The sequence below is a fragment of the Ranitomeya variabilis genome, chromosome 6 (genome assembly GCF_051348905.1).
Source record: "Ranitomeya variabilis isolate aRanVar5 chromosome 6, aRanVar5.hap1, whole genome shotgun sequence".
Lineage (NCBI taxonomy): Eukaryota > Metazoa > Chordata > Amphibia > Anura > Dendrobatidae > Ranitomeya > Ranitomeya variabilis.
This window is the reverse complement of record NC_135237.1, coordinates 47,661,246-47,683,926: the sequence shown is the minus strand read 5'-3', so window position 1 is coordinate 47,683,926 and position 22,681 is coordinate 47,661,246. Positions and strand designations below refer to the sequence as shown.

The 22,681-nt window shown below is 40.5% G+C and overlaps 1 protein-coding gene across 1 annotated transcript in view; it reads right to left on the bottom strand.

Annotated features, from left to right (window-relative positions):
- The window catches only part of MYO3A (myosin IIIA), a 165,779-nt gene that overhangs the window by 80,645 nt on the left and 62,453 nt on the right, over positions 1-22,681 (bottom strand). Inside the window, exons 17-19 of the mRNA XM_077268419.1 lie at positions 17,652-17,862; positions 11,094-11,241; positions 725-878 (exon numbers count right to left, since the gene is read on the bottom strand). Coding sequence (XP_077124534.1) covers positions 725-878; positions 11,094-11,241; positions 17,652-17,862 — 513 coding nt within the window. The remainder of the gene's footprint in view (positions 1-724; positions 879-11,093; positions 11,242-17,651; positions 17,863-22,681) is intronic.

Genomic DNA, 22,681 nt, shown 5'->3' with positions numbered 1-22,681 from the left:
GTGGTTGATCATGTACATTCTTTATGGGACCGCTGGAGACAGCCGACTGTTGCGCTCAGCTAGTGTTTGGCATTATGATAAGAATGAATGGATTCTCAGTGAGCTCGATCGACTACCATTGCATCATTCCATTCATTGGCTCTTCAGAGTCCCAGTTCCAAAGATCAGTGGGAGGCCCAGCAGTCAATTCTCCAGCTAATGGAAGTTACTCCTTATCCATTGAATAACTTACTAACTTGAGAATCCTTTAATACATCACATCCATAAAAACATATAAAAATACATAAAAGACACACATGAGAAAAAGCAAGATACAGTAGATACTTGATGCAGTTGGTAGAAAATATATAATATAGGAACCTAGACTTACAAACATAGCGATAAGTCCTGTGACCAGGGGATATTCATATAAATGTATATGCTATACGTCATAACTTAGTCATTAAACATGACTATAATAAACAAATTATTAGTATGTGGCAATAAAAAAAAAATAACACTATGTGGGGGCCATAATTGACTCTACTACTAACTGATATTCCTTCTATAGCTGTATTTTATAGATTGTGTTCTATTGTTACTATATGGATTTCAGGAGCAGGGAGGGATACATCATGGATGGCATGAGTGTTTTGCGATGAACCCATTCATATAAAATGTAGGACTAAAGATTGGGATTAATGCACCTCGTGACCATCGCTTACACTATTGTAACATTACATACCTACAAGGGTTTGATCAGTTGCCCTAGGAAATCTAATTTCCTCATCAAGAAGAGAAAGTAAACCCATTGGTTTTTGCAGGAACATATCCAGTAGTGGACGGTTATCTTCATACTCAATAGCTCTTGCATCCACATCTTCATTTAAATATTCATTCTGAAAAATAAAATTAAAAATGCAATCATGCTTTAAGGCTGTTACTATGCAAACCATACAGTAGTCTATTCTGACTCCATAACTAGGCTGCTAGACACAGTTCCTATGAATGTCTTTATTGACCAATACTCACACTGATATATTTAATCAGATAGCTTAACTCAACTGCAGGAGGCACGTCTGAAGGAGAAGGCTTATTCTCAAGCCGAATTCTTGTTTTATGCACAGGTAGCAGAAGGTAAAAAGACAATTCTGAACCAGAGCTGTGCAGGTATCAGCCTCTTAACATGGTTGACATACACTGACTGGGGAAGAAAGGGGGGTATTTACATCAGAGCAAGCTACAGGAAGAGAGGGAGGACAAACTTCTAAACAGCAAACCTGAATGCATAGCAGTGGAACAGCAACATTACAATGACAATACAATAATGTATGATTCTCAAGTCATGGGACAAGACGCTATACAAGAGGAATATAGACATCTTTGTTTGTGACTTTTGAGACATCATTGTGATGGGGTTTGGATTACATAATGCATAATCAAGGCAGCAAGAGACTGTTATGATCCGGTGACCTTGGAGCAGCATAAGACTTTCTCTGGAGTAGGTGGAACCTGTACTGACCGCAAACCCTAAACTGACACCGCAACTAGAAGTAGCCGTGGGGTGTACCTAACACATCCTAGACACCTCGACACAGCCGGAGGACTAAATACCCCTATAGATGGAAATGGGAAAACTATCTTGCCTCAGAGCAGAACCCCAAAGGATAGGCAGCCCGCCACAAATATTGACTGTGAGTAGGAGGGTAAAGACACATGCAGGCAGAAGACAGGATTTAGCAAAAGAGGCCACTCTAGCTAAATAGGAAAGGATAGGACAGAATACTAAGTGGTCAGTATTAAAACCCTAAAAATATCCACAGCAGATAATACAAAAATTCCACCATCTAACTATGGAATGTATATCTGCATCTCCTGAGAATCCAACTTGACTGAGAAAACCCTAACACAGTCTAAGCTGGACAGAAAAAACAATAAATAGCATTGAATTGTAAAGCACACAGCATGTTTTCCGCAGAAACAATAACCAGACACTTATCTTTGCAGATTTGGCAGCAGGGCAGGAGGAACCAGACAGAGATGCAAAACCTCCATGAACAATGGACAACTGGCAAGGACTAATGAATCCTGCACACCTAAATACCCCAGTCAGAACTGCAATCAGCAGAAACACCTGACCAGGATTGCAGCCCAGGGACAACTGCACTACCACCAACAACCACCGGAGGGAACCCAAGAGCAGAATTCACAACAGAGACATAGCGAATCAGAAATACTATTTTCCATAACTAATTGGAAGTATTTTCTGATATTATTATTACACTTACAACATATTGGGATAGGATCTTGGAGAGGGGAATACCCCTTTAAGCTAACAAGAAATAAAAATTGAAGGAAGAAAGCAGATTCAATTTTCTGTTCTGCTGCTGTTTTGGATGGGGTAATATCCATTGATCCATTGAGGAGGATACAGAGGAGGTAGATAAGCACTGCCTGGCATTTGAACCAGCACCCAACCATGTAGGTTTCACCACTTGCCTTCTTTGTAGTTATGCATCATTGCTGCCCAAATTAAGCAGTAGGATGTGAAAGACATGTTCTGTCCCTGTCCATACTTACAGCTGTAGATGGCACAATGCACTTTTTAGCTCAATGCCAAGTTCAGAGAGCAACGCACGTTCACCTACACATGAGAGCACAGAGCAGACACCCCTTTCTGCAAAAAATAATAGTGGCTGGCTAAGTTTTAGTGAGACCGAGCACACACCAACAATTCTCATAAGGCAGTGTGTAACGCTGGTGAGTGTGGACCCATTGCGCCACTGGTCGGGCTTATCCTGGAGGGGTGTGACTAACTGGCTATCTGGTCTTTACTAACACCTCTGAAGGTGAGGATAGACTTGGGCCACAGGATACCCACCGGGTCCCTCTCCAGGGCAGGCCTTGGGACTGCAGCAGCTGACCCACGGGTCAGAGCAGGTATGAAAGGTTCAGAGGGGCGAGAAAGAAGCGTAGTCAGATGGTCCAGAGTGGGGGCAGGCAGCACGGTTACACAAACAAAGCCAGAGTTAGGAGCAGAGAGATCAGAACAGACAAGTAGACATGCTGGGTTGAACACAGAGGAGACTAAACAGAGGTACAACTTGGCAGGAGTCTATTTAGAAATTAACTAGAACCTAAGCTCATTCAAAGTGTGGAAGGTGGCACTGCCTGATATAGCATCTGCGGGCTGGTGATTGGCTGGGGAATTCATACCCTAGAGGACACAGCAGGGTTAAATTCCTGCAGGATCTGGCTGCGCCCCACTACAGCCATGTGGAGACATCAAGGATATATGGCAGAGTTGGAGGTGCTTCATGAAGAGTCAGGGCAGCAGCCTCTCATGAGGAAAAGCAGAGCGGAAAATGCAGTGAGTAGCCCGGCGCTGGCAACGCATGAGAGTTACTGCCATGACACAGGGGAAGCCATTAAGTGGTACAGCAGTGACTGCACAACCAGAAATTTGAACAGGTGGGAGTTGAGTTCGCTCAAGTGGATGACTGGAAGCATATGCTTGTTTCCTCATCAAACAATCAGGGTTAGATGACTAATGGTGTGATAGAAAAGGAGGAGGTATAATCGGAGTACGACACGCAGTAAATGTGGATGATTATGACACTGACCAGGTAATACTTGGATATGTGGCCTGGCTACTAGAAAACCGAGGGTGGGAAAAAGGGGTAGGAGGACAGCTAGAGCCTTGCTCATATTGCAGGGAAGCTTGCTTTTCCCACATGAGCAGGTGATGCTGCTTCATGTGCTGATAGAGAGCCTTAGTTCCTAATCTATACAAGCTGGGGCATCCATGGTAAAAATGAGCAGATCGAAAAGCAGAGGATCAAATTGAATTTCCTGAAATTTGAGGTCTCATGTGAATTCAAACACTTTGAGACTTTCGTTCATAAAAAAACAAAAAGATTGACTGGCACCATTTCCCACACTGCTGAAGCAAACCATTAGAGATCGGGCTACCTTCATATTATGCTGACGTGTGAACCTTCCCATAATGCCCTGCAGCTATGACATATATTGGATTATCAGATCTTGTACAGTGGTGGACAGTACTTTACCAGGGCCATCACTGATCAGAGTTTCCCAGTGGAGCACAGTTTGTACGGCAGAGTCATTTTCCAGAGTCACTGGGTAAGTCTCAATCTCCTGTAGAGCGTAAGCTCTTATGGTCAGAGATGTCCTCTCTCTCCTGTAGAGTGTAAGCTCTTATGGTCAGCAGGGTCCTCTCTCTCCTGTAGAGTGTAAGCTCTTATGGTCAGTGGGATCCTCTCTCTCCTGTAGAGTGTAAGCTCTTATGGTCAGTGGGATCCTCTCTCTCCTGTAGAGTGTAAGCTCTTACGGTCAGCAGGGTCCTCTCTCTCTTATAGAGTGTAAGCTTTTATGGTCAGTGGTGTCCTCTCTCTCCTATAGAGTGTAAGTTCTTATAGCCAGAGTCCTCTTTCTTCTGTAGAGTATAAGCTCTTGTGGTCAGGAGGGTCCTCTTATCAAGTATAAGCTCTGAGGTTAGTGGGGTCCCCTCTCTCTCCTATGCAGTATAAACTCTAAGGTTAGCAGGGTCCTCTCTCTCCTGTAGAGTGTAAGCTCTTGTAGTCTACGAGGTCCTCTCTCCCTCTCCTGTAACGCACAAGCTATTATGGTCAGAAGCTTAGTTCTGTCTCTCTTCTCTCCCCTAAGTATATTTTCTGAGTAATTATAAGCTTTCCAGTATTGAGATTTGTGCAAATTTTTTGCCACAAATCAAATTTTGGCAGAAAATTCAGTAAAGTCATTGAACTCAAAATTCTAAAGATCCATTCATTTCTTGTTTACGGCTTATTTTTTTTCTGTAGATCTTGAGCACTACAAAAGATTTGTCAGATGTCAAAGTGTCAATCAAAAATATTATGTCTTCTGATTAACTGACCTATGATAGGATATAAGATGTAGTAGCATTTCATTTGGAGGCTATTTTATTAAGTTTTGATATGTGGTTTATTTCTAGCAGCAGTACTGTCTTTAGTAATTCGGGGTCATCTATGTCAGTAGTGATGACACGAAAAATATTGATGTCAAAATTAGGGCAATATATTTATGTTTTTTTTCTATTCTTGGCTTTTAACATGTATGTCAGTTCTTCACGTTGGATTCAATTAACAGCAGCAATCCAGTCTATAGTTGTGATATTTTTTTTTTTACTTTTTACTTTTTTTTATATATGTTAAAGTAAAATTTTGTAATATGTCTCATTAGAAGAAATTGACATTTTATTCTCATTCTTGAACCATGTAGTTCCTTTATACCATTCTCTAAATCTTCAATCTCCCTAATTGTTTTGCATTTTTTCTTTTCAATGATATCCCAAAAGTGCTCAGTCTGGTGACTTCCACAACCAAAATCTTGTGTATCTGAAGTCCTATTTTCTGGTAATTATTACCTTTTCCTGTGCCTTATTACATATGCAGTGGTGCCTTGTCTCACTACACCTGCAGAACCTTGGGCTAAAGATGCTGCAGTAATTATGATATTTACCGATATTTACAGTATACTTGTATTTTAAAAATCCCTCAGAATGATTTTGCTATAAATGATCCCGACTGTCCCTAATCAATACTATAGCAGTATGGATGCAGATTTCATTAGCTGGGTTAGGTGCCTTCAATATTTGGGAAATGTAGTTTTATCCTGCAGAGTAGCAAATGCTAATGAGGCAGGACTAGTCCAGAAGAGTATCTCTCCCCTTGGACTAGTCCTGCCTTGGATTTTCAAATCATGCCTCCCTATATAGGATTGACAGTTTGCTAATAATACTTGACATGGTGGGACTGTAGGACAAAAATTATATACTGTATGTAAATGCCCCCCTGATGAAGCAAGGGTGAAACTTACGTTGGGGCACCAGGACCACATGCCACTCCAGTCTTTAGGATATGTAAGCTACCATTTAGTTATCTTCCTGTATGCAAATCTTTCTATGCAATTGGCAACCAGACCATAAACCTGTACTATGCAGCATATACATTAGGCCATTTGGGCTTTGTTTTTTTGGTATCTTCAATTCTATAGCTTAAACAATTTCCTAGACTGTTTCTCATTCAACACTAATGACGTGATTTAACTATGTCTATATATTCTTGTGGTCCTCAATTGCGCTACTCTGTGAAACGGCTATTGTTTTTATACTGGTGTTTTCAATAAAGTTTTCATTTTTAGAGACTATTAGGCACCCAGTTGTTCCTTTGTCAGAGTTTATAGTTCAGGTGTGCCTCCTGAGATCATGAGTTTGATGATTTATGCTCTTCATGTTGGTAGTCAACATTTGGGAAATGTAGTTTTATCATGCAGAGTAGCATATGCTAATGAGGCAGGACTAGTCCAGTAGCGCATCTCTCCCCCTTGACTAGTCCTGCTTTGAATCTTCAAATCATGCCTCCCTATATGTGATTGAAAATTTGCATACCATACTTTATATTGTGGGACTGTAGCACAAAAATCATGTACTGTATGTGACGATATATATTGGGGCATGAAATTAGAAAATCAGCTACCCTGCACCATAGGCTAAGACTGTACCGAAAAGTGATTATTTGCCAAGCATAAAATATAAAATGAGCAATGACATCAGTGATTTATGCATTCATATACATATTACTCTAATTGACCTATCTGCAGCAACTCCAAAGGTCACGCCAATTACATACAGCTACGTGCATTAGAAATGCAAATATATAAAGATTTGCATTGCAAATTCTCTTACTGTGCACATATAGGGAAGCTGCACCCAGCACCGTGCTTGTCCAGAGACTGTATATATGAGAGATGAGATTTCACAGTACATTAGGTATGAAATTGTTCATATCCCAGCTTTGTGGAGCTCATTTGCAAGCTGTCGGTGCTTAGAACAATAGGATCCTTTCTAGGCTTGAAGAGCATAATTGTCCTATAAATAACTTGATTATTACTAGTGGGAGACTTTTTCCGTGCATATGATTGGGCATGAGTAATGCTCAGTTCACACCTAAGTTATGGCACCATTTCTGAAGGATTCATGAAAAAATTCTACTGATCTTTATGAAGCTGCAGCATATGCATTGGAGAAGATTTTTCAAATTTGTACATAATTTATTTTTAGAGATAGATTGGGCATCAGAATCATGAGAGACGCTCATGTGTTTATCATTTCCACTATTTTTCAAACCAGAAAAGTGATGGAAAATCCCATTAGGTCCAGAAATATTTGGACAGTGACACAAGTTTTGGCATTTTAGCTGTTTACCAAACTATGTGCAGACTTTCAGCTTAATTTGAGTATATTCACATCCTAATTGGAATAAGAGTTTAGGAATTATGGCTCTTTAATACAGCGCTGCCTCTTTTTAAATGGTCCAAAAGTAATTGGACAATCATCTCAACTGCTCTTTAATGGGCTTGCATGGGCTATTATCTCATTAATCCATTATCAGTTAAGCAGGTAAAAGGTCTTGACTCTGGAACTGATTTCAGATGTGGCACTTGCATTTGGAAGCTGTTGCTATGAACCCACAACATGCGGTCAATAAAAGAAAAACAGACTATCATTAGGCTGAAACAAAGGAAGAAATCCACAGCAGAAATGTAAGGGGTGGCAAATAAACATCTTGGTATATATATAAGAGAGAGAGAGAGTACTGATGAACTTGGGAACTCAAAAAGGCCTGGATGTCCATGGAACACAACAGCGGTGGATGATCACAGAATCCGTACCATGATGAAGAAAAACCCCTTCACAACATCCACCCAAGTGAAGAACACTCTCCAGGAAGTAGGTGTTTCAGTATCTAAGTCTACCATAAAGAGAAGACTTCTTGAGAGCAAATATAGAGGGTCTACCACCAAGTGCAAACCATTAATCAGCATTAAAATAGAAAAGTGAGATTAGACTTTGCCAAAAAAACATCTAAAGAAGCATTCTTTGGACAGATGAAACTAAGATCAGCCTGTTCCAGAATGATGGGAAGAAGAAACGATGGATAAGTCTTGGAACAGCTCACAGTCCATCCTCTGTAAAACATGGTGGAGGCGGTGTGATGGCGCGGGCATGCGACTTCCAATGGCACTATGTAACTAGTGTCTGTTGATGATGTGACTGAAACCAAATTAATTTTAGAGTGTACAAGGTGAGAATTTCTGGTCAGAATCAACGAAATGCAGCAAGGTTGGTATTGGACGCTGCTTCACAGTACAGATGGACAATAACCCAAAACATCCTGCAAAAGCAACCCAGGAGTTTTTTTTAAGGAAAAGAAGTGGAATAGTCTGCAATGGCTTAGTCAATCACCAGATCTCAACCCCATTGATCATGCATTTCGCATGCTTAAGACAAAACTTAAGGCAGAAAGACACGCAAACAAGCAACAACTGAAGTCAGCTGCAGTAAAGGCCTGAGAACGCATCACTAAGGAAGAAATCCAGCTGCTGGTGACATTTATGGCTTCCAGACCTTAGGCAAACATTGACAAAGCTAATGCGAAACGTGCGTCGGGGTACTTGTCAGCATGGTCTGTTACATTGGTGCATTGACTATGACATTTTCTGATGAGTAAGGGGTTCCTGCACTACTGCACTTTAATACAAGTGACGGCTCCTTGGTTGTTTATTGCTATTCATGTTATGTTATTTCGTTAATTCTTGAAACAAATTGTTCAAATTTCATTCCAGACAATCGTGTGTTTGGTTCCCTGCATATATTTATTACCTTGCTTAGATCTTTTTAGTTCCATCCCCTCCCCTCCTCTCTTTTTGATGAAGTTATAATTTTTTTGCTATTTATTATATGTATTCTTCTGCAGTGATGTGATTTACCTCTCACCACACTGTCTGCTTTTTGGGGGTTTATGGAGTGTTTTTATATTTTGTCTTCTGTTTTTCTGTGTTTTGTAATTAAAAAAATTATATTTTTTGTTAAATATCCTTTTTTTGATTATTTTTTCCTTTATCATAAATCTTGATGAGTCATTTATAGGTATATCTGTTTTTTGCAACTTTTTCAAAAGGTGATTATTATTGTTTATTCCAGTATGTGTTTTTGATCCCATTTGGGGTAATAATTCAGACAGACATTGCCTGAAAAGGAATCTCTACAAAGTATTAAAAATAAAATTGTATTTATGGTAAAGTTAATTTGCCCAATTACTTGCCTCCGGTGTTAATTTGCATTCCAGCCCCCTCCCATGCACGTCACAGTGCCATGTGATGTGAAGTTGTGGTGCCAGAATCCCGCACCTTCGCTCTGCACTTGCGCTATTATACTTACCTTTTCCTTCCTGCTATGGGCATTGGCTTCATTGCTCTTCTGCATGGGCACCTGTGAGTCACTGCTATTCAGGTAGCAATGACTCGCCTCCGCAGAACAATTGCCCATAGAAGGGAAGAAATGCTACACACAATCACAAGAGTGCAGGGTACAAGTGCGGGACTCCGGCGCCACAACTGCACGTCGCATGGCACTGTGATGTGCATAGGATGGGGGTAGTATGAAAATTAACATCAGAGGCAGAGTTTTCTTACAGGCACCACATGCCCTGGAGCGTGGAATAACTAGTTAACATAAAAGATTAAAACTCTTTTTCTCAGCAACAAGACTGCAGCTATGAGGCATACAAGTAGGACTATTTTAACAATTCTTTCACCTGTATGACCATAGTATTACCTTAAAAGCATTCCAGGGGGTGACAGATTCCCTTTAATGCAAACTATATTTCCCATGAAGCATTTGTGTTTGTAGAGGGGGTAGTATCTCATCACACTGCACTTACTATGCTCTGTGTCCTATCGAAAAGCAGCAAGTAATAAATCAGTGGCATAGTACTGTGGTCCCCTGACCAACTTCTGACTCATACTGCATGGTCAGAGTCACAGAGTATTTGTGATGCCGTTTCAACCTCAGTCCCTGTTTCCTGCTTGTGATAGATTTCTCCCTGTGGCTCTTACAAGAAGGTGGCAGGGAAGAAGCTGAAACTACATCTTATACAATAAACTATAGTTTATGCACATGACACATCCAGATTGCTTAGACAAGCAGTATGAGTAAACGCTGTAGCTAATCATTGTTAGTACACTACTATTATATCATTGTCTTTTACATTTAATTCACATTTATATTTGAAGTCTCCATTGCAAACATTTGTCAGATGTTTCCAAAAATTTGTGAAACATGCAGCAGCATTTTTTTGGGGAAAAAAATCATACCATACCTTAGACTGTGGGTTAGGGTACAACTGATAACTGTCATGTGATTACTTAAATTCTATTTTTCTGTTTATATGGTGGAACAGAAAAGAAAACAAAATTCCCAACACAGATTTGAACATAGCCTTACATCATACTTGCCAAATTCTACAAATTTACTACATCTCTTTTTTTGTCAGGCCACACACCATTCATGCCTTTTTCATGGACCCTGAATTGCCACGTATGCCTTAGATATATCTTTAGTAGCATGGAGGGGAAATGCAGTGAAACAAGGAGAGTGGAGTTTAGCGGGGAAGGGAAGAGTCAAAAACATTCAAAATGTATGGGTGCAAAGGAGTTGTTATGAAACAAATTACACTGGACAACCCCTTTATCCTTAGGGTAGGTCATCACTGTCTGATAGGTGTGGATGTAACACCCGGCACTCCTGCTGATCAGCTGTTCCCGGTGTCGATGGTGGCCTGCACTGCTCAGTTACGGAGCTGCACAGCTCTGTCTGTATAGTGACCGTGTCCGGGTACTGCACATCCGCTCCCTATTCAAATCAATATGGGATGGATGTGCAGTACTGAGCTGTGGCCACTGTTCCGTCAATGGAACTCTGCAACTTCGTAATGAAGCCGTTCCGGCCGACACCGGGAAATCTGATCAGCGGAGTTGCCGGGTTTTGCACCCCCACCGATCAGACATTGATGACTTATCCTAAAAGTAGTCCATCAATGTTAACATCTGGGACAACCCCTCTAAGTAAAAAAAAAAAAAAAAAAGATTTGCACACAGTTAAAACATGAAATAATAAAAAAAAAGAAATTAAAAAACTTAAAACATTTCCGAAACGATTCATGAAAGGTTTAATGAATAAAGTATGCCTTGAAGTAAAAATTATATTTCTTTACCTGTTCCCAAGCGAATATGTGTTGGTTGAAGTAGAATTGTATTTGTTCATTGGCAATGTTAATGCACAGTTGTTCAAAGGAATTCTTTTTAAAATTCTCAAAGCCAAAGATATCAAGAATCCCAATACTGTATCCAGCTTCCTCCTCGCTGCAAGATCAAACACATCTCTATAATTGTGTTCTATTTATGGACGGCTTAGTTGGTGTACTAATCTTTTTCAAATTTAATGCATTTCATGAATTATGTTTAAATCAGTCATAAAGCGATATCACACAGCGTGCAAACTGTGCCGGTGCGGCTATCTGATGGAGGGCGTCAGAGGAGCGAATCTGCGTTTAGGTGCCGCACTGAAAGTTCTTTTTTTTAAGTTTGTTGCTTAAAGGATTTTTTTAGTTTAGGAAAACATGGCTGTTTATTGCAGCAAATGTGTCCATTTAAATTGGCTACTTTGGACAGAATTGGCGTAAAACATAGTTTCACCTCTATATAAAATATTAGTCACATCACACATGGAATATTCGGGAACAGTCATGAAGCTATATGTGCTGGCATCTGCAACGAAAAACTGTCTTTGGTGAATTACACCATATTTATTATTTGTTGTAAACCCTTCATGTGCCTTGCCCAAGAAGGTTGCCTAAAGGGTTGACAAACTAGGAGTTATTTAGTTTGGAAAAACGACGGCTAAGGTACGATTTTATTACAATGTACAAACACTGCATATGAGGGAGCAATACAGAGAACTATATAGTTATCTTTTAAGTCCCAGTCCTGCAATGATTACACGGTTGCATCCTCCACGCCTAAAGGAAGGTTTAATCATAATCACAGATGATGATTCTTTACTGTAAGAGCAGTGAGACTATGGATTCTTTACTGTAAGAACAGTGATTATGGATTCTTTACTGTAAGAGCAGTGAGACTATGGATTCTTTACTGTAAGAGCAGTGAGACTATGGATTCTTTACTGTAAGAACAGTGAGTATGGATTCTTTACTGTAAGAGTAGTGAGATTATGGATTCTTTACTGTAAGAACAGTGAGACTATGGATTCTTTAGTGTAAGAGCAGTGAGACTATGGATTCTTTACTATGAGAGCAGTGAGACTATGGATTCTTTACTGTAAGAGCAGTGAGACTATGGATTCTTTAGTGCAAGAGCAGTGAGACTATGGATTCTTTACTGTAAGAACAGTGAGACTATGGATTATTTACTGTAAGAGCAGTGATACTATGGATTCTTTACTATGAGAGCAGTGAGACTATGGATTCTTTACTGTAAGAGCAGTGAGACTATGGATTCTCTACGGTAAGAGCAGTGAGACTAAGGATTCTTTACTGTAAGAGCAGTGAGACTATGGATTCTTTACTATAGGAGCAATGAGACTATGGATTCTTTACGGTAAGAGCAGTGAGACTAAGGATTCTTTACTGTAAGAGCAGTGAGACAATGGATTCTCTACTATAGGAGCAATGAGACTATGGATTCTTTACCATAAGAGCAGTGAGACTATGGATTCTTTACTGTAAGAACAGTGAGACTATGGATTATTTACTGTAAGAGCAGTGAAACTATGGATTCTTTGCTATGAGAGCAGTGAGACTATGGATTCTTTACTGTAAGAGCAGTGAGACTATGGATTCTTTACGGTAAGAGCAGTGAGACTAAGGATTCTTTACTGTAAGAGCAGTGAGACTATGGATTCTTTACTATAGGAGCAATGAGACTATGGATTCTTTACTATAAGAGCAGTGAGACAATGGATTATTTACTGTAAGAACAGTGAGACTATGGATTCTTTACTGTAAGAACAGTGAGACTATGGATTCTTTACTGAAAGAACAGTGAGACTATGGATTCTTTGCTCTAAGAGCAGTGATACTATGGATTCTTTACCGCTAGAGAAGTGAGACTATGGATTATTTACTATAAGAGCAGTTAAACTATGGATTCTTTACTATAAGAGTAGTGATACTATGGATTCTTTACTATAAGAGCAATGAGACTATGGATTCTTTACTGTAAGAGCAGTGAGACTATGGATTCTTTGCTGTAAGAACAGTGAGACTATGGATTCTTTACTGTAAGAACAGTGAGACTATGGATTCTGTACTGTAAGAGCAGTTAGACTATGGATTCTTTATGGTAAGAGCAGTGAGACTAAGGATTCTTTACTGTAAGAGCAGTGAGACTGGATACTTTAATATAAGAGCAGTGAGACTATGGATTCTTTACTGTAAGAGTAGTGAGACTATGGATTCTTTACTGTAAGAACAGTGAGACTATGGATTCTTTACTGTAAGAACAGTGAGACTATGGATTATTTACTGTAAGAGCAGTGAGACTATGGATTCTTTACTATGAGAGCAGTGAGACTATGGATTCTTTACTGTAAGAGCAGTGAGACTATGGATTCTTTACGGTAAGAGCAGTGAGACTAAGGATTCTTTACTGTAAGAGCAGTGAGACTATGGATTCTTTACTATAGGAGCAATGAGTCTATGGATTCTTTACTATAAGAGCAGTGAGACAATGGATTATTTACTGTAAGAACAGTTAGACTATGGATTCTTTACTGTAAGAACAGTGAGACTATGGATTCTTTACTGAAAGAACAGTGGGACTATGGATTCTTTGCTATAAGAGCAATGATACTAAGGATTCTTTACCGCTAGAGAAGTGAGACTATGGATTCTTTACTATAAGAGCAGTTAGACTATGGATTCTTTACTATAAGAGCAATGAGACTATGTATTCTTTACTTTAAGAGCAGTGAGACTATGGATTCTTTACTGTAAGAGCAGTGATACTATGGATTCTTTACTATAAGAGCAATGAGACTATGGATTCTTTACTGAAAGAGCAGTGAGACTATGGATTCTTTACTGTAAGAACAGTGAGACTATGGATTCTTTACTGTAAGAACAGTGAGACTATGGATTATTTACTATGAGAGCAGTGAGACTATGGATTCTTTACTGTAAGAGCAGTGAGTCTATGGATTCTTTACGGTAAGAGCAGTGAGACTAAGGATTCTTTACTGTAAGAGCAGTGAGACTGGATTCTTTAATATAAGAGCAGTGAGACTATGGATTCTTTACTGTAAGAGCAGTGAGACTATGGATTCTTTACTGTAAGAACAGTGAGACTATGGATTCTTTACTGTAAGAACAGTGAGACTATGGATTCTTTACTGAAAGAACAGTGAGACTATGGATTCTTTAATATAAGAGCAGTGATACTTTGGATTCTTTACCACTAGAGAAGTGAGACTATGGATTCTTTACTATAAGAGCAATGAGACCATGTATTCTTTACTATAAGCGCAGTGATACTATGGATTCTTTACTATAAGAGCAGTGCAGTGAGACTATGGATTCTTTACTGTAAGAGCAGTGAGACTATGGATTCTTTACTGTAAGAGCAGTGATACTATGGATTCTTTACTATAAGAGCAATGAGACTATGGATTCTTTACTGTAAGAGCAGTGAGACTATGGATTCTTTACTGTAAGAACAGTGAGACTATGGATTCTTTACTGTAAGAACAGTGAGACTATGGATTCTTTACTGAAAGAACAGTGATACTATGGATTCTTTACTATAAGAGCAGTGATACTATGGATTCTTTACCACTAGAGAAGTGAGACTATGGATTCTTTACTATAAGAGCAATGAGACCATGTATTCTTTACTATAAGAGCAATGAGACCATGTATTCTTTACTATAAGAGCAGTGATACTATGGATTCTTTACTATAAGAGCAGTGAGACTATGGATTCTTTACTATAAGAGCAGTAAGACTATGGATTCTTTACTGTAAGAACAGGGAGACTATGGATTCTTTACTGAAAGAACAGTGATACTATGGATTCTTTACTATAAGAGCAGTGATACTATGGATTCTTTACCACTAGAGAAGTGAGACTATGGATTCTTTACTATAAGAGCAATGACACCATGTATTCTTTACTATAAGAGCAGTGATACTATGGATTATTTACTATAAGAGTAGTGAGACTATGGATTCTTTACTCTAAGAGCAGTGAGACTATGGATTCTTCACTGTAAGAGCAGTGAGACTATGGATTCTTTACTATAAGAGCAGTGAGACTATGGATTCTTTACTGTAAGAACAGTGAGACTATGGATTCTTTACTCTAAGAGCAGTGAGACTCTGGAACTCTCTTGAGGGCTGTGATGCCTTTCTTGAAAAATGTAATATTACAGGTTATCAGTGCTAGATTCTGAAGGGCGTTGATCCAGGGAACTAGTCTGTTAGCTACTTTATATGGATTCTGAAAGGATCGTTTTTCCCTTATTTTGGAGAAATAAGCATCTGTCTAATGGAGTATTTTTTACACTCTCTGGATCAACAAGTAAGTTAAACTGGATGGACCTTTAACTTCTTTCAACCTTAAAACTGCTACACATAGCGTTTGTAGCGCCCCCACCGCCGCAGGGCCGAGGGGTACCCGGTATCGGGCCTCTGAGTCTCTGCTCTGGGGTTGTCACGGTGGCTAGGCCCGATCCGTGACCCTGCCGAGGGGCGCACAGTCAGTGGTAGGTATGATGGATAATGGTGGTGGTGCGGTGCAGTAAATAACGAGGACACCAGGTTGCAGTCTCTTTACCTCTTTACTGAAGATCTCTGGGTCCTCAGTCCAGAATACGGTTCACCAGGCTGCGCAAGTCCGGCCGGTCCAATGGCACCTCCAGAGTTCTCTTAACAGGTGGAAATCTGTGCCTTCCTTCTTGCGCTATGTGTTGTGGTCCTTCCCTGCTGTGCTTACGGAAAGTCCCCACAACTGTTGTGTCTGTTTCTTAAGTTCCCTCACAACTCGATTAGATGATGTTCTACTAATCCTCCGTCCCTCCCTGATGTTACGGTTAGGACGGCACCCGTTTGACGGGTAGGCTCGGAGCTCTTCCGGGACCCTAGAGTCGCCCCTCTCCACAAGTTGCCCCCCAAGACTGCATAGGTGATTTAAGTGAGACAGCCCGCCTGAGACTGACTGTCCTGCCGTAGGTTCGAAGTATTGCCTGAAGCTGTATATAGAAATACTTCCTTCGGCGTTCCGGCCACCGGTTGTTTGCGCCTCAGTAGGATGTTGCCTCGGTCTTTCAGCACGACCCCTACTGGTATTCTCCTTGTTGCTTTGATCTCGTTTCTCACTCAGCGCAATCTATCTCGCTTCTAGTCCTTCCTTGGGCACCGCCGCTATACTGAGCAGGCACGGTCCCGTTACGTTCTCTCAGTTTGCCAAGCCTCCGTCAGGATCCCACCCCTGACGGAGACCCTACCGAATCTTCCCCTGCAACACCCTCTGCCACAAGGTGTTGCCTGGCTCCAACCCAGTCAGCTTTTCTGCCTAACTTCCTGCCTGACCCCCAGTTTTACCAGTGTGTGGAGAGTGGCCTAGTAAATAGAACCCTTAGCTCCCCCTGGAGGCCCGGCGGTGAAATGTATTGGTGTCTGTGATACCTGCTCAGATGAACTCCTTCAGTGCCATCAGACGTACCATAGCTCCCCTTAGTGGCGGAGCCACAGTACTGCAACGACCAGGACTCTGGGGCGCTGCACATGTCCTAAGGGCAATCTGTTTTTCACCTTTTTATCCCTGATCAGGATCTGACGTTTGCAGGGGCCGCCTGGGTTGTGTACACTGAGTAGTTGCCAGTCAGTGGAACAACTTGAAGGAAGAGGTGTCAACTAGCTGTTACAGAAAAAGAATCGGGGACTTAATCCACCACTCCAGGTTTTTATCTCAGCGCTGGAGTAGTGCTTCTAATTTCAGGTCCCTGACCTTAGTGTTATAATTAACCACTGCCGTCTTAACCTGCTATTTGTGCCATGCCGATTCCACGGTGCCATCTTGTGACAGCAACTTATGAGTGACCGGAAGTGAGATGTAACGGTCACAAGCGTTCAGTGCAAGTCTATGAGAGCCAGAACGAGACTTGCATTGAAAAGTGATCTAGGGCAAACACTGGAGCCCTTTGGCAGCTCACAAACTGCTAGAGACTGATGGAAACGGCAGTGATAGAAGGTGAAGATGGCGTAGGTTAGGTATAATACTTGGGTCAGCCTTATGGACAAAACTGGTGCTGTTTTGGGACAAAAACTTCTGTTTTACTAAGCTAGAAAAATCCACTAAGATGTAACAAGTCTTACTTGTCTGGTTTAATAAGTACTTGTATTCTTCCCGAAATCATTATATAAGTTATGGTTGGAGCAGGTTCTATATAATAGCTCCAGAACGTGCTGTCAAAATTGTAAGTCCTGTTTTACCCTAATTAAATCAGCCTCTCTTTAATTTACTCTAGTGATTTTGTTCCCATTGACACTGATTTTCTCTAGGCAGGCAGTTGGCATTCCTTGTGGAACATTATGGGGCAGTCATGCTTGGGTCACAAGGTACAATTGTCTTTTTATCTTGTAAGGTTGCATAAAAAAAAGCGCAAAAAATGAAGTTTGAAATAAAAAAACATATTCACAAATTTTATATAAAATTATATAACATTTCAATATATAATAGTGCCTATAAATCCTCACTTTATTTCTTCACTTGGTTTCAGTAAAGCATTGATTCGGTTGACAATCCAGCTAAAGAGCCGACCGTACAACGCTTTGGACATCGCATCTCTCACATCTGCTGCTTTCTCCACCGTATTCTGGCGAATTATGGTTTCTCCGCGAGTGACCACACAATGAGAAGTGAGCGCATCCTTCAGTTCATCGGACAGTATGCAGAGCAAGGAGGCAGCTGAGATAGAAAACAATAAGCCATCCATTTAATAATGTTTTACATAACTATGTCAATACCCTCATTTTTATACTGAAGTATTTGGTTACTTTGAACGTAGTGTTTAATAAGTTCTCACTCTATGAAAGTTGAAGGCTCCTCCGTAAAAAAAATAAAAATTCAACCAATAGCTTCAGTCCTCTGCACCTATTGGCTGAAGTTGCTCCTCCTCTGCCTTCCCCCTAGGAGTGCCTGCATATAACACTGGCATACTGAGATCTAACTGCTCAAGTTTCTCTGCTTTGAATGACATAGCCATTCCTGTGATACCTCAATCAATCGACAAGGGGTATGGGGATGAATAATTTCTATTTCTACACAAAGTTAAAATGCAAAGTTTATATGGGACATGCTAAGAAAGCTGTGCAAAGCAATATACTATTGTAGTGAGTTTGATTAGGAAAATTAAAGGGTAACTAATTTTTTTGTAGACTTTTGCACAATTTAAAAGGTTATGAAACTTCTTAATTTCCTGTATTAGGGAATTTGTCTTTATTTCTGTAAAAAATTGCATGTAGGTGGACCACCGGGCATTGATGCAGCAAGATGGAAGGCACGTGGGCAACAAGAACTTGGCAATTTCAAGAGCAGTAGGATAGATGAAGTGAAGCACAGCAGAGATGAATGTACAAACACAAAAAGCACAGAAATGTCGAGCAAACCAACCATATTACTAGGAGTAATAATCCCAAGACACAGGTATGTGTCTAAATGGGCCTAAGGTCTGCGGAAATGATGTCATTAATCCACTCCGGACAACCTGCAAAACCCGAAGTGGAGCACAGCGGAGGGCAGAGGACCCAGGGGAAAGAAGAGGAGCACGAGATAACCATAAGAGGTAAGCTAAATTCCCCCAGCCGATTTGCCTTCCTTTAGCTGCATTGATATCAGTACATATTTATTTGGAGTACAGATGATGGCAGTGAAAGGGACAGCTGAGCACCTGCAGGTCACTAACTCTTGGGATAAGCTTCTGCGGGAGATTGTTCTGGCAAATACAACACACTGAGGAGGAGAGAGAGATCTGGACAGTGAGGAGGCACATCCAGTGAAAGGCTTGAGAAAGTTGACGGGAGCTGAAATGTCACATGGGTTAATAAAAGATTGATTTCACCGGATGTGCTGCCTCACTCTCCATGTGTGTTGACTGTTGCTGATTGTTGGATGAAGTGCACCGCATCTTTCAATTTACCAGTGTTGCTGCCTTTCCTTTAACTGCAGAGGGAGGAGAGAGGTGCTGAGCTGACTCTTTCACTGCCATCAGCTGTACTCCGAGTGAGTAGGTTCCAATGTCAATGTAGCTGAAAGCAGATGAATAGATTGGGGAAATGCAGGGGTTTGGGAGCCGCTTATAGTATTTTTTTTTTTTTTACCAGAATGAAGACAAATCCATTAATAAACTGATATGTAAATTTTCATAATTTTCCATGTTGGACAAAACTATAGAAAAAATGTGAATGTTTAGTACAAGGTTCCTTTTAGAACAATAACTGATGTCAGAGACGTGGGTGCAGTTTTGGCAAATTCTCCTATACATGCTAGTAACATGCTGAATGAGTTGTTCCTGCCTGTGGTGCTACGGACCAATGGAGAACAGAGAACACAAGAAACTTGATTTAAAAAAAAAATGAATGAAAACTGACTTGGCCCGGTAGGCCTGCTTTCCAGATGAAAAATGACAAAAAAACCCACAATTTATTAGCAATTAAATCAAAACTTATGATCATTTTCTTGCTGTACCTATATGGGTGTATATAAAAGGGTTAACCTATACGGGACATTTATGGGAAATCTACACATATGTCAAATATACAGTATATGAGCACCACGGACTGACAGCTGGACACCATCGTGCTTTATTGAGAATGGAGAGGTATCTGCACACGCACTGATCTCTCTTTTTTTTTCTATTGGAGCATCTATTGGTCATTTATGACATACTTTACATTTTAGAAATATCTTCGTTGAGACAACCCCTTTAAAAGTGGCAACAACTGTGATAGTAGTGCACTGGCACCAAAGCTGGCAGAATTGGGAACTAATTGTGCTCTCCCTCCATCCTGGCCTGCTTCACAACAGAGGTGAGTTCTTACAAGCTGTACTGAAGTCAGTGCTTACAAGCTGTACTGAAATGAGTGCTTACAAGCTGTACTGAAGTCAGTGCTTACAAGCTGTACTGAAGTGAGTGCTTACAAGCTGTACTGAAGTGAGTGCTTACAAGCTGTTCTGAAGTCAGTGCTTACAAGCTGTACTGGTCAGTGCTTACAAGCTGTACTGAAATGAGTGCTTACAAGCTGTACTGAAGTGAGTGCTTACAAGCTGTACTGAAGTCAGTGCTTACAAGCTGTACTGAAATGAGTGCTTACAAGCTGTACTGAAGTCAGTGCTTACAAGCTGTACTGAAGTGAGTGCTTACAAGCTGTACCGAAGTGAGTGCTTACAAGCTGTTCTGAAGTCAGTGCTTACAAGCTGTACTGGTCAGTGCTTACAAGCTGTACTGAAATGAGTGCTTACAAGCTGTACTGAAGTGAGTGCTTACAAGCTGTACTGAAGTGAGTGCCTATAAGCTGTACTGAAGTGAGTGCTTACAAGCTGTTCTGAAGTCAGTGCTTACAAGCTGTACTGGTCAGTGCTTACAAGCTGTACTGAAATGAGTGCTTACAAGCTGTACTGAAGTGAGTGCTTACAAGCTGTACTGAAGTCAGTGCTTACAAGCTGTACTGAAATGAGTGCTTACAAGCTGTACTGAAGTCAGTGCTTACAAGCTGTACTGAAGTGAGTGCTTACAAGCTGTACTGAAGTGAGTGCTTACAAGCTGTTCTGAAGTCAGTGCTTACAAGCTGTACTGGTCAGTGCTTACAAGCTGTACTGAAATGAGTGCTTACAAGCTGTACTGAAGTCAGTGCTTACAAGCTGTACTGAAATGAGTGCTTACAAGCTGTACTGAAGTCAGTGCTTACAAGCTGTACTGAAGTGAGTGCTTACAAGCTGTACTGAAGTGAGTGCTTACAAGCTGTTCTGAAGTCAGTGCTTACAAGCTGTACTGGTCAGTGCTTACAAGCTGTACTGAAATGAGTGCTTACAAGCTGTACTGAAGTGAGTGCTTACAAGCTGTACTGAAGTGAGTGCCTATAAGCTGTACTGAAGTGAGTGCTTACAAGCTGTACTGAAGTCAGTGCTTACAAGCTGTACTGAAATGAGTGCTTACAAGCTGTACTGAAATGAGTGCTTACAAGCTGTACTGAAGTCAGTGCTTACAAACTGTGCTGAATCGAGCAAACACTGCACAATTAAATCAAATATTTGATTTCTTTTAGAAACAATAAGCAATTTCCACTATAAAGAAACATGGGAATAACCCAGTTTAAAGTGAATCTGTCACCAGGATTTTGCTACCTCATCTGAGAGCAGCATAATGTAGGAAACGAGTCTCAGATTCCAGCGATGTGTTACTTAGTTTACTGGGTGCAGCGGTTTTGACACAGAGTTTTTAGATGCAGCAGAGCTAAGAAAGAAGCTCTGTACCAACATTGCTTATTGACAGTGAGCTGCTTATCAGAGGAGGGTTGTGGTCATGGACACAGGGCCCATGTGTTCTGTAGTCCAAGCCGTGATAATCTCCTGGTGATAAATCATTCATTGTATGGAAACAACACACACTGTCTAATAAGTGACACATGCCTAAATTCATGTCTAACCCTTTACATCTTGCTGTCCTCATATTACATAGCAAAAATCTTCTGCCAAATTCTCTATAATGCTTAGGAAGGCATTTATTTATTATGCTGTTTTACCCAGAATTTGCACTAGGCATATTAATGTGTGAGTTTTGCCCACCTTTCCTTTAAGGGGAATTTGTTAAGAGGTTTTTGCAATGTATTCTGACAGCAACATGGTATAGGGGCAGCAATGTATTACTTGGTTTAGTGCAGTTGTGATAGAATCACAGTTTTATCTCCTGCAGATCTAGCAGAGCTCAGAATGCTGAGCTCTGTATAACCCCGCCCACACCACTGATTGGCTGCTTCCTGGGTACATTGTATAATGACAGAAAGCTGCCAATCAGAGGAGGGGGAGAGGATACACCGATCAGGTTGACCAGGAGGCACGAGACACCTAGTCCTCTAGTGATAATTTCCTACTGATAAAACACTGATTTTATTGAAACAAAAATACCATCCAGTAAGTGACACATCACTGGAATCAGGCTCTCTGTCCCAACATCATGGTATTCTCAGATTACATAGCAAAAACCTGCTGACAGCTTTCCTTAAACTTGTTCCTTATCATTTACTTTGTAACTGGACCATTCAATAAGTCTAAAAAGAGAATAGAGTAATTTATAAACCTAGAAGGCTGAAGTCTATAATTTACATAACCTCAGTTCTCCCTATAAAAGACTTGTTTGTTATTATTCTGCTTTATCCCTTTGCTGCAGGTTGTAAGCTGCAATGTGATGATGTGTCAGGAATTTTTAGCTCACAATGAAATCAAATTTTGTACCATCAGGAATCCATTATGCTAATATGTATTACACGTCAGGAGATGGAGCACAGCTGTTGTTTATGGCATATTTTTATTTTTACTGGGTTTGCTAAAAAGCCTGAGCAAAGTTTTCAAATAGAAATAATAAAAAAAAAAATTTCTTTCTGTTTTATGTTAATTTCAAAGTGGTCTGAGATTGTAAGAAACTGGAAATAGAATTTTTCCAGTCTCAGTAACAGAATTTTTGAAATGTATTTTCTCAGCTAGGCAGTCCCTGACCGTCACTTCTACCTAC